This window comes from Macaca thibetana, chromosome 3 (assembly GCF_024542745.1).
Source record: "Macaca thibetana thibetana isolate TM-01 chromosome 3, ASM2454274v1, whole genome shotgun sequence".
Lineage (NCBI taxonomy): Eukaryota > Metazoa > Chordata > Mammalia > Primates > Cercopithecidae > Macaca > Macaca thibetana.
The window spans coordinates 107,012,448-107,025,583 of NC_065580.1; the positions used below are offsets into that span (position 1 = coordinate 107,012,448).

Here is a 13,136-nt window from a genome sequence, read left to right on the forward strand (position 1 = left end):
GTCCATGAATTATTGAGAACTGAGTGGTGTGAAATAATGAGGAAGGATGCCCTTTGGGTTAGAAACTACATTTAATATTGGAAGACTGATATTCAAGTAAAACTAAATCATGAGGTTGTCATTTTCAGGGTCTACGTCAATCTCAAGGTGCGTCTGATGGCTTAAAACAAGCTGTATGAAGAACATGCCCAGTGAAGAAAAATTTCTATCAGCTCACAACTAATACACATAGTGGGAAATTATGGACAAACAAAACACATGGTGGACAGAACCACGAAGTGGGGATCAGACATCTGTCGTTTATTCATTTATTACATCTGCGGTTCTTCCAAAGTGGCCCACCTCATGCTAGCGAGAATTAGTCTCTTTATTAGAAAGAAAAATGTGATTCAGGCTGGAGTGCAATGGAGTCATCTCAGCTCACTGCAACCTGCGTCTTCAGGGTTCAAGCGATTCCCCTGCCTCCAGCTCCCAAGTAGCTGGCACTACAGGCGCGCGCCGCCACATCCGGCTATTTATTTTGTATTTTAGTAGAGACAGCGTTTCACCATTTTGGCCAGGATGGTCTCGATCTCCTGACCTCGTGATCTGCTCTCCTCAGCCTCCCAAAGTGCTGAGATTACAGGCGTGAGCCACAGCGCCCGGCCCGCTAGTCCCATTCTTTCTCCATACCTATGCCCGCTTGTCTCTTGTACAGTTCACTACAGTTTGCATCTGCAGTGATGAGTACTGTGTCTGTCCTTTCTCTGATCCTTGTGCTTCACTGGTTCTCACACTACTCTATAGCCAGGTACAGAAGATCTAGTTGTGTCTGAATTGCCCCAGGCCATTTCTCGGTAACTCCCAGCACACTGCTCTTGGGAGCTGTTCTCTGGCACCCCCTTTTGGTCACTTGCATGTACTGCCCTCTTTGAGTTCTGGGACTTTTCAGTTTGCTAATCTGGTTCCCTGATCTAGGCTCCTACTAGGTGTATAAACAGATTCATCGAATAGACAAAAAGGGTTTCTTTTTTTCTTTTTCTGTCTTCATACTTTGAAAAAACTTTCTTCACAGCAGTCTAGTCACGGCTCATCTGTAATCATACTTTTTAAAAAAAATTATTATTTCAACAAACACTTATTGAAGACTTTCTACGCTTAAGTATTGCACCTGCGCCTGGAGATACAAAGCTCTCTCCTTTCCCCCCCAACCCTTCCTACCTCTTTTTCTTACTTTCTTTTGTACTTTCATAAACATATAGTCAGTATTTTGCTAAGTACCTGCAGATAGATGCAAAGATGAATAAAATGTAGTCCTAGCCCTCAAAAGGTTTTCCATCTAGTTAGCAATTTAGAAAAGTGAATGGATAATTCGATTACAAATAGCTGTGGTAAATACCATGCTAAGGGTTTGCACAGGGTATTAGGAAAATGTGTGCACGCTCATGAATGTACATGTCTGTATGAGTGTGCTTTTGTGTGTACGTGTGTGTGCCTGTGTGCATGTCTGTGGGTGTGCACGTGTTTGTGTGTGTGTTTGTGTATGTGTATGTGCCTGTTTGCCTGTGTGTGTGGGAGTGGGTTCATAAGATTTGTTTGGGGTAGAGGTAGAGGGTAGAGCTTTTGGATGTGCCAAACTGAGTGAACATCTCATACAAAGATCCTGAGGCAGAAACCTCCTGGTGTGTGGAGAGACTACAAGTGGTTCGGAGTGTAGTGTGCTATGGAGTGGCAAGGGGTGAGTCTGGAAATGCCCTCAGAAACCAGTTCCTGATGAGCCTTGTGTATGGGGCTAGGAGTCCTGCAAAGGATGTGAAGACTTTGAAGAATTTTACGTTCAGGGAGTACCATAGTTAGGTTTGCATTAAAACATACTAGTCTAGCTATAATGTAGATTATGAAACAGTAGGACAAAGGGCAAGTTTGTAGGCCTGGAATCCAGTTAGGAGGCAGTGCCAATAACAGTGGCACTAGCTAAGAATAAAGGGTCCCTGCCTTCCAAACACAGCCCACGGGTTATGAAAAATTGTTTGCCGTAACAGAGTGAGATCACTATTAAGAGAGACAGGTGCACAGTACGACAGATCACTGATGACCTCCCTGCCTGTATGATTTCCTTCTGTCTTTAAAATTTTGTGACTCTAGGCTACCTGTTGTAGAAGGGAATGCTGTCCTTTGAACATCTCTGCTGTAAGGTTAACGGCCCCTTGAAGAGGAATCATGTAAGAATGTTCCTAGGAACCAATCCAAATGCCCATCAATGATAGACTGCATAAAGAAAATGTGGCACATATACACCATGGAATACTATGCAGTCATAAAAAGGATGAGTGCATGTCCTTTGCAGGGACATGGATGAAGCTGGAAACCATTGTTCTCAGCAAACTATCACAAGATCAGAAAAACAAACACCGCATGTTCTTACTCATAAGTGGGAGTTGAACAACGCGAACGCATGGACACAGGGAGGGGAACATCACACAACAGGCTCTTTTAGACGGTGGGGGAAATGGGAGGGAGAGCATTAGGACAAACACTTAATGAATGTAGGGCTTAAAACCCAGATGACGGGTTGACAGGTGCAGCAAACCACATGGCACATGTATACCTATGTAACAAACCTGCACATTCATCACATGTATCCCAGAACTTAAAGTTAAAAAAAATAGAATGTTCCTAAGAGCACTGTTCACAAGAGTTAAAACCAGAAAGCAATTAAACATATAATTTATGTATAATAAATTATAAAATGTTTATAATAATATGTATTATATAATAATGAATGATTTATATTTGTATATTTTATATATAATACAACCATAGAAAAACCTCCATAATTTTTTTTATAGAAAGCAGGAGAAGAATGAACATGGAATTTAGGATGATGCTCACTTGGGTGGGAAAAGCCTGAGAATAAAGGGGAGGGACCACAGGGGCAAAGAAAGTTATTGTCAAGGTCCTAGACTTTGTTTTGGGTGGTGGGTTCAGGAGCTTATTTCAGTATTCAAAGTAACTAAATAAGAATATAGTGAGTGTAAGACAGCTATGTATGGATCATTGATGAGAGACTGCCATGAACTGAGAAACAGGGTTTATTTGATTCAGTTTCCTGAGTTCAAAAAAAGAAAAACAGTAGCTGGGCATGGTGGCTTATGCCTGTAATATCAGCACTTTGAGAGGCCAAGGTGGCTGGATCATGAGGTCAAGAGTTTGAGACCAGCCTGGCCAACATGGTGAAACCCCATCTCTACTAAGAATACAAAAATTATACGGGTGTGGTGGCACATGCCTGTAATCCCAGCCTCTTAGGAGGCTGAGGCAGGAGAATTGCTTGAACCTGGGAGGCGGAGGTTGCAGTGAGCCGAGATCACACCACTGCACTCCAGCCTGGGCTACAGAGCAAGACTCTGTCTCAGGAAAAAAAAAAAAAAAAAAAAAAAAAAGGAAAAAAGGAAAAACAGTAAAAGAAAAAGCAGACCGTGATAATGCGAGGAGCAAGGGCTGGGAGTAGGGAGGTGGAGAGAAGCCAGAAAATCAGCGAAGTGGGAAGAGAAGATGTGGCCTGGGAACCCAGGGAGGCAGAGAGAGCTCAGGAGAAAGGTTCAATCACCCAAGTACAGGTTGCCACACTGTAATTCAAGGGGAGCCTTGCGTAGAGTGACGAAGGATCCAAATCAGGTTCCAGTTTTCCACTATTACTAAGAGCTGGAATAACAGCTCAAGCCCTGTCCAGTAAGCGCATCAAGCTGAACACAGAGCCTCCCACCTCCCAGTTTTCTTGTTCTTCCCATGTCCCAGCAATGGAATCAGAGTTATGTGTCATGGCATACTCACAGTTTTATAATGTCTGATCCAAACTTGTCAATGACTAAATAGCAGGTGGTTTTCAAGAACAGTTTTTCTAAAAAATAAAGAGGGAAATTGAATATATTTTTATTGCAACGAATTTAACACACCTTAATAATGATTATCTTTACTAGGAACTGGAGCTGAGTGATTAACTTATGATTAATTTGAATATTAAATTTTAAGGATTTGAAGGAAACGTTACAGCTACTGTATGCATTAAATATCACTTCCATCTCAGATTTATGTGAATGCCACCTAACCGTCCAGGTTAAAGATAAGCAATTTATTCTAAAAACACAGTTAAATGTTGGATTTTCCTTTTCTTTCTTTCTTTTTCTTTTTTTTTTTTTCTACAGGGAATATCGGCTATGACTTCATTTGTTGAAGTTGAAAGAAATGAGACTTGCATTAAAGTCAATAATCTGAAACATAGCTCTGTTACAAATGGTCTTTTCTGGTGTTTATTCGAAGGAAAATACTTCACTTGGGGTCCTTAGTTTTTGCTGTTATTATCCCAGAGATAAAAGGAGATGACAGTTACAGGTGATCCTGCACTGCCACCTTCATCATAGGACACAGATACACTCCACACACATACGCCTACTAACAACATAATCTCCCCCCACCTCCTATGAGAGCACATGAATGTTTTGTGAGTTCGTCCTTCCCACAATGAAACCTGTTGGTCCTGTTTTTCCAGTTTGTGAGTCTATTGTGGAGCTCTGGCAATTCAACTGAGGATCTTAGCAGAGTTAGGGATGGATCAGTTGTCCTAGAAAGAGATAGAAAACCCTCATTGAGGAGAATCTATCTTGTCATGATGCATCTCACATAGGGGGCCCAGACCTTGCTGGATGATGGAGTGGTGAAACAAGATAAATACGGCAATGCTCCCTGGTACTTCAATTTTGCTTAATGTTAAATAATGTTAAATATTATTTTTGTATTAATATAGATATATTATATGACTTTTTAGATTAAAAAGTATGAGACTTTAAATACACTGTGCTCGGCTGGGCGCAGTGGCTCACGCCCGTAATCCCAGCACTTTGGGAGGGGTGGATCGCCAGAGGTCAGGAGTTTGAGACCAGCCTGGCCAACATAGTGAAACCCTATCTCTCCTAAAAATACAAAAAATTAGCTGGGTGTGGTGGCTGGCGCTTGCAATCTCAGCTACTCGGGAGGCTGAGGCAGGAGAACCTCTTGAACCCGGGAGGCGGAGGTTGCAGTGAGCCGAGATCGCACCATTGCACTCCAGCCTGGGCAGCAAGAGTGAAACTCCATCTCAAATAAATAAATAAACAAACAAATAAATAAATAAATAAATTGTGCTCTTGAAGTAGGCAATTAAAACTGTGTCCTCACATTACGAGTGACCTTACAGAAATAAAAAGGATTATAAGGGAATGTTATGAACAGGTGCATGGCAATAAATTTGGTAACTTACATAAAATAAAAAATTCTTAGAAAGACACATAATGCCCAAATGGACTCATGAATAAATAGACATTTTTAAGAAACATATAACAAGTAAAGAGATTGAATTAGTAATTTAAAACCTCCCACAAAAGAAAGCCTAAGATAAGACAGCTTCACCAGATAGGATTCACTGGTGAATCTACCAAAAAGTTACAGAATTAATAACAATTTATCAAGAACTCTACCAAAAAATGGAAGCAGAGTGACCACTTCTTAACTTATTTGTGAAGTTAATATTACCCTGATACTAATACCAGAAACCTTCCTCCGAAAGAATGTAGACCCGAACTTCTCATGAATATAACCACAAGGATCCTCAACAAAATACAAACAAATAAGATCCAGCTATACAGAAATTATACACCATGATCAGGTGGGATTTATCCCAGGAATGCAAAATTGGTTTAACATCTGAAAATCAGTTAACGTATTACTCCCCTATCAACAACAACAACAACAAAAAAACCTATATGATTATCCAATATAGGCAGAAGATATTTGACAAAATATAGCACTGCTTCATGATTTTATTAGGAATAAAAGGGAATGTCCTCAACCTAATAAAGGTTATCTACAAAAAACCTGACAACTAACATGATATTTAGTGGTGAAAGTTTAAATACTGTCCCCTCAGTATTAGGAAAATATAAGAATATCTGCATTCACTACTTTTATTCAACATTATAAGTTCTAGCTAGGAGAATTAGGCAAGAAAAAGAAATAAAAAGCATTCAGTTTGGAAAGTAAAGAAGTAAAACTATCTTGTAGCTGATGTGATCTTCTATGTAGAAAATCCTAAGGAATCTATTAAAAACTATAAGACCAACAAAAAAGTTCAGTAAGGTTGCAGGATACAAGATCAATATGCAAAACCAATTGTATTTCTATATAGCAGAAGTGAGCAAATAAAAACTGAAATTAAGGAAAACAATTCCATTTACAGTAGCATCAAAAAGAACTAAATTCGTAGGAACAAACTTAACCAAAAAAAAAGTGCAAAATATATACTCTGAAAACTACATGTTAAAAGAAGTTAAAGGAGACCTAAATAAATGGAAAGACATTGCATATTCATGAATTAGCAAACTTAATATTGCTAAGAAAGCAATTCTTCCCAAACTGATCCACAGATTCAATGCAATCTCTATGAAAGGCCTAGCTAACTTCTTTGCAGAAACTGAGCAGCAGATCCTAACATTCATATGAAAAGTCAAGTGACTCAGAACACCAAAACAACATTGAAAGAAAAGAACAAAGTTGGAGGACTGACATTTCCCAATTTCAAAGCTAGACAGCTACCGTAATCAAGATAGCATGGTATTAACATAAAGACAGACATACGGATCAATGAAATAGAATCGATAGTTCAGAAACAAACCCTAACATTCAGTCAAATGATTTTCAGCAAAAGTGCAAAGACCATTTCATTGGAGGAATTTAAGAAATGGTGCTGGGACAACTGGATAGCCACAGGCAAAAGAATGAATTTGGACACTTACTTCACACTATATACAAAAATTAACTCAAAATGGGTCAAAGACCTAAATGTAAGAGTGAAAACTGTAAAATTCCTACAAGAAAACATTGGCATAAATCTTAGTGACTTTGGGTTAGGCAATGTTTTCTTAGATATGACACCAAAAGCACAAGCAAAAGAAGAAAAAAAACCAGACAAACTTGACTTCATTAAAATAAAAATAAGTTTTGTGCTTCGTAGAACACCAACAAGAAAGTAAAAAGACAACTCACAGAATGGGAGAAAAATTTTGCCAATCATATACCAAATGGCCTATCACAGTACTAGAATATATAAAGGACTATTACAACTCAATAATAAAAAGACAAATAGTCCAATTAAAATATGTACAAAGAATCTGAATAGACGGTTTTCCAAAGAAGATATACCAATGTCCAAAAGCCACATGAAAAGATACTCAACGTCATTAGCTACCAAGGAAATGCAATTCAAAGCCAAAATGAGATACAACTTCATATCCACTATAATGTGCTATAATAAAAGAGAGAATAATATGTGTTGGTGAGGATGTGGAGAAATCAGAAAGCTTGTACAATGCTGATGGGAATGTAAACTGGTGCAGCCAGTTTGTAACCAGCCTATCAGCTCCTCAGACTGTTTGACATAGAGTTACTATGTGATCCAGCATATATATGTGTGTATATATATGTATGTATATACACCATATATATATGTATGTGTATATATATGGTAGAACCAAAAACATGTGTCCACACAGAAACGTGTACACAAATATTTATAGCAGTATTTTGCATAACAGCCAAGAAATGTAAACTGCTCAAATATCCATCAGCTAATAGAGAAACAAATGTGGTATACCCATACAATGGAATATTATTCAACCATGAAAAGTAATAAAGTTATGATACATGCTACAACATAGGGAATCTCTAAAACACTATGCTAAGGGAAAGAAATCAGTCACACAAGACCAGATATTGTATGATTCTATTTATATGAAATGCCCAAAACAGGCAAAGTCATAGACACAGAAAGTAGATCAGTGTTTGCTTAAGGCTGGAAAGAGTGGGTGTTTCGGGGATGCTAAAAGGCATGTCATTTCTTTTGTGTAACAAAAATGTTCTAAAATTGATTGTGGTGATTGATTAACACGCACCTCTATGACTATACTGAAAGTCACTAAATTGTACGTTTTAAATGAGTGAACTGTATAGTATGTGAATTGTAGCTTAATAAAAGTGTTTAAAAACAGATTCCCTCTCCCTTGGGCTCCTTTTTAGGGGTGCTACTGTGGAGAGGGTCAAGAAGCTCTGATGTCATAGTATACTCAGAGACCTGCATTTCGTTCAGTACCAGCCCACTGGCTTCTGGCCTTGGAGAAATTGCATCCCCTTTCTGGACTTCCGTTTCCTCATCTGAAAAATGTGGGTGTAGGATTTGGTCCCTTTCACTATAGTGTCTGCTAAGTTTGGGGACTTTTGTAAGAGACATTCCAAATTAAGTGAAGGAGCTTTGGAAAAAAGTTAAAAGTACTGCTAATGCAGAACTGGCTTAGCCTAGAGCAGAGCAATTTAAAAACGGACATTAGGGTGTTCTTTGATAAACTTCTAATACTGGCTGAAAGGCAGAGAAAATTCATCTTCTTTCTGGTAAGATAAGCAGTGTGTGTGTGTGTGTGTGTGTGTGTGTGTGTGTGTGGGTGTGTGTGTCTTAGAATTCTGTTTAGCTCAAGTCAAAGCAGACGGCTGCAGGTTCCTCCCTCCCTGAGCAGGACCATTTGAACAGTTTCCGATAGTGTCTTCTGTGACTGTTAGCTTGAGAGGCGCCTGGAGCAATGGCTGATGTGGGACATGAGATGCCCTCTGAGAGCTAAATTCTGAGATCAACACCGAAGGGTACGAAGCAGAAATATGCAAAATCTCCGGAAAGAGCCAGCTATCCCCAGTCAGCCATGATCAGATGGTAACCTGATTGTTACTGACACACCTGAAGAAAAATTTGGCATTTACATATTGACAGTAACCTAGCTAAAGTAAAAATTATACTGTTAAACTCTGCCTGTGACAAGGAACATACAGGAATACTTAATTTCTACAGATTAAAAGAGACTTGGAACAGCACAGGAAAAAAGAAAATGTGGCTATTCCAAAGGGCAAAAAGAGTTAAAATAAGACCAATTAAGTAGTTATCATAATTTGCATGTATAGAGATGTATGTGTAAATAAAATGTAGGACATTCCAATTTGTAAGTTACTTTCATGTTTACTATCACTTTCTTTCTCATAAGAATCTTATGAGGGAGTAATTATTTTTATCTTCATTCTGTAGACAAGAACATTAAGACTTAGAGAGCTTAAGATCACAAACATAGCAAGTAGTTCAACTGAGATTAAAATATTTTACTCCAAAACGCGTTATTATTTGTAGTATACATTTCAATGTGCTTACGATATTTTATTTGATATTTTATTCTATCTAAAGTGTAGCAGGTATTGTTATACATTGTTATATGTATAATATGTACACATTATTTCATAGAATATGTATACATTATTATATACAAACTTGAAGCACAGTATGACCAAGTGACCACATAATTTTTTTTTTTTTTTTTCTTTAGCCAGTCTTGATCTGTTGCCAAGCTGGAGTGCAGTGGTGCAATCTCAGTTCACTGCAACCTCCACCTCCAGGGTTCAAGTGATTCTTCTGCCTCAGCCTCCTGAGCAGCTAGGACTACAGGCGTATGCCACCATGCCCAGCTACTTTTTGTATTTTTAGTAGAGACAGGGTTTCACCATGTTGGCCAGGATGGTCGCGATCTCTTGACCTTGTGATCCGCCCGCCTTGGCCTCCTAAAGTGTTGGGATTGCAGGCATGAGCCACCACGCCTGGCCAACCACACTATTTTACAAGTACATATTCTAGGATGCATTCAGACTTTCAGAATCTCCAGAGTAGGCACGAAGTGCCTTCTTCCTTTTAAGACTACATGAGCTTTTAACAATTATATTCTACGGAGATAGGATTTCTGCATAGGTGACCCAAGAAAGTGAAGTTATAGCAAGACTCTCAGGGCTTATGATTCTGTTGACCCCTGACTAGTGAGAATGATTCCATTAATCATTTTTTCATTAACAATTCTGAGATTCTTCCAAGGTGCTTCCTAATGAGAGCCAAAGGCAAAAGCAGTGGATGAAACTGAAGGTTGGAAATGCTTTGCACGATTAGGAAAAAACTGTCTTATAGGGCACAGGGAAAGGCAACATGATTTACTAAGAGATTATTCTCAAGAATGGTGCTTACGTGATTTCCCTGCTAAAGCTTTGATTTTTGTACTTTTTTTTTTAGCTTTGGAGGTGAAAGTAATACTTCACTAAAAAATAATTTAAAAATAATTGTGTGTTTATGTGCTTAATTTCATATCCTTCTATCCCCCATTCACCTGGCCTACCAGATGGAAGGCAATGCAATGCTTGATCCCAGTAGACGCTGTGGGTCAGGCCTAGTAAGTCTTCCAGGAGAAATCCTCAGCTAGGAGAACATCTATTTTTGCCACCCCATACAACTCACATAACAATTCTGTTTCTGTGTCCTGTTTTCCTCATCCATAAAATGGAAGCAATACTGCCCATGGTGTCCTTTAACCTGAACTGAGTGTTCTATTTTCAGCTGGAGGTAAAACATGAATTGATAAAATGAAAATAACCCCCAACAACCTTCTTAATCCTTTAAAATTGCTCCAATTGAAAAGGCAACCCATCATTGAAAACCAAAATATCAACCTTGTTTCCCTTGGTGAAATACCAGCTTCCACTTCATCAGAATCTGACTTTCAGCCTCTCACCTGATCTTATCAGGCTCTGACATTTCCTGTTCGAAGTCAGAAGAAGCTAAGATGGTACCTTGAACACCAGCAATCCTGTGTTGAGTTGTTTTATATTTTGCTAGTATATTAAGAAGAGGGAATAATCTAGGAAATAGGATTTTTAGTCAGTCTTTCACCTTTGGATGACGCAACTTTGCCAAAAAACAGAACATCTAACTCGAGGTTATACCTGCCAATGTTGTCTATCACACGAAAGGCAACCAGTTAAAACAAGGCTTAATGATAACTGTGACTGCTCTTCACTGTTTTCCTTCCGTAAAATGGTAATAATATTTTTCTTCTTCTTCTGTAACTCAGAGATGTGAAAATACAAAGTAAAGCTTATAACAAATTGTGAATGCTCAACAGGAATAAAGAAATAAAATACAGAACTTATATGGTAAAGAAGTATAGAGTAATTAAGAGGCTTGACCTAGGCCTATATGCGTTAACATGTATAGATCATAAAATCATGTTGTGTGAAAAACAAAAACTTGCTGAGCAATGCGTACAGTAGACCATTGACGTCAAATTAAAGCCTTTGCACGGGAGGAGTATGGAAAGATGGTGGTGGAGGCGGCAGAATTTTGAAATCTCTTTGAATCTCTACAAAAAAAAAAGGAGTGCAATCCCAGCACTTTGGGAGGCCAAGGCAGGCAGATCACCTGAGGTCAGGAGTTCAAGATCAGACTGACCAATATGGCGAAGCTCCGTGTCTACTAAAAATGCAAAAATTAGCCAGGTGTCGTGATGGGTGCCTGTAATCCCAGCTACTCGGGAGGCTGAGGCAGGAGAATAGCTTGAACCCGGGAGGCAGAGGTTGCAGTGAGCCGGGGTATTGCACCACCGCACCTCAGCCTAGGTGACAGAGCAAGACTCTGTCTCCAAAAAAAAAAAAAGAATAGCAAGACCGAAAACCCACAGAAAGCAGTTACCACAAAGCTGGGCATATCCATGAACCCCAATGTGCAATTAGGTGAGAATAAACCATTTTACAACCACAAGACCTATGGGCCATCAACTTCTGTAAGGGAGAAAGTAGAGGGAAGCAATGGATTACAGATAAAACTGAGAACAGGAGAATCCCCAGATAGCTGACAGGTGTTGGGTGGAAAGCATGGCGGGCCAATTAGAGAACAACCGCTGGACAGGGAGGGGTTTTGTGCAATCAATAGTTGGTGAATGCAAGGAGTTCAAGACTGGAGAGAATTAGGGACTAGAGTCACTGGCACCCACAAGGGACCCACTGGAGCTCCCTTCCAGGGCAAGGCACACACTGAGGAGAAACTGCTGGGTATAGAGAAAGTCCAGATGAAAGTGAATAGGAAAACAGTCAGAAAATCTCAGAAAGCAAGCTGCCACAATTTTTTTTAACACTACCCCAAAACAACAGAAGAAGGAGCTCTGTGCATTTAGAAAAACTACCCTGAACCACGTCTCTTTCTAAGGGTTTTTGAAAACTAATTTCACATAAAAATGAGCAACAGAAATGGATCTAGGTCAACTCCCATACAAAGTTATTATAAGAAGACAAAGATTAAGGAACAGAATAACATCCCTGCAGATAGTAAAAGCATGCCAGAAAGTCATGCCAAAAAAGGATTAAAACATAACATATTATTTCTAAACATATTATTTTAAAATGAGCTAAGAGGCATTAATAAAATGATATAAGACATGAAAAAATAGCAAGAATAAGAATTAGAAAAACTCAGATATGGAATAAAAGAACTCAGGAAAAAATAAAACATGGAATAAAGAATAAAGAAGTGAAATCTCAACTAGAATGAATACAAGAACAAGTGAAAACAGTAGATGAGGTCTTGAGTGAAATAGAAGGTGGAGAGCAGGAACAATTTTAAGATAAAAAATAAATAAAGAGATTAAAATACATTCAAGAGATAGGCAAAATAGCAAAGACAGGCAAAGAAGATTCAAAATGTGGATGATAGAAATCCCAGAGGAAAGAAACAAAATCAAGGAAACCGAACAAACACTAAAACATTCCTAAAATCAAAAAATGTGTATTTGAAATCACATCGAGAGAGCGCACTGCATGGCTGACAACATCAATACACAGCAGCTGGCCAAGTTATCTTCTAGTTAGATGACTAAATTTTAGAGAAAAAAATCCTCTGAACTTCAAAGTATAAACAGCAAATAACTTGGAAGGACAAGGTAAATTAGATTATCAATAGGCTTTTGAATACTGTATTTAAGATGCTCAGGGAAAGACATTATGTGCCAAGGAGTTTTATATACAGAAAAGCCTTGACTTTCTTGTATAAAGGGCACAGACAGCCTGTTATCAACATGCAAGAATGCAAGTAATACTTGTTGCTATGAGCCCTTCTGGAGGAATGAACTTTAGACAACAATTCAACTAGAGAGACAACTCATATAAGGGCTGGTGGTGAACATTAATCATTAGGTGCTGATGCAGCTAAGACTAAATGAGGGTGAAAA

At 38.7% G+C, this 13,136-nt stretch overlaps 1 protein-coding gene across 2 annotated transcripts in view; it reads right to left on the minus strand.

The window, feature by feature from the left end:
• Positions 1-13,136, minus strand: part of AOAH (acyloxyacyl hydrolase) — a 207,417-nt gene that overhangs the window by 159,421 nt on the left and 34,860 nt on the right. For both annotated transcript variants that reach the window (XM_050785510.1, XM_050785509.1), the window contains exon 3: positions 3,814-3,880. In XM_050785510.1, coding sequence (XP_050641467.1) covers positions 3,814-3,880 — 67 coding nt within the window. The remainder of the gene's footprint in view (positions 1-3,813; positions 3,881-13,136) is intronic.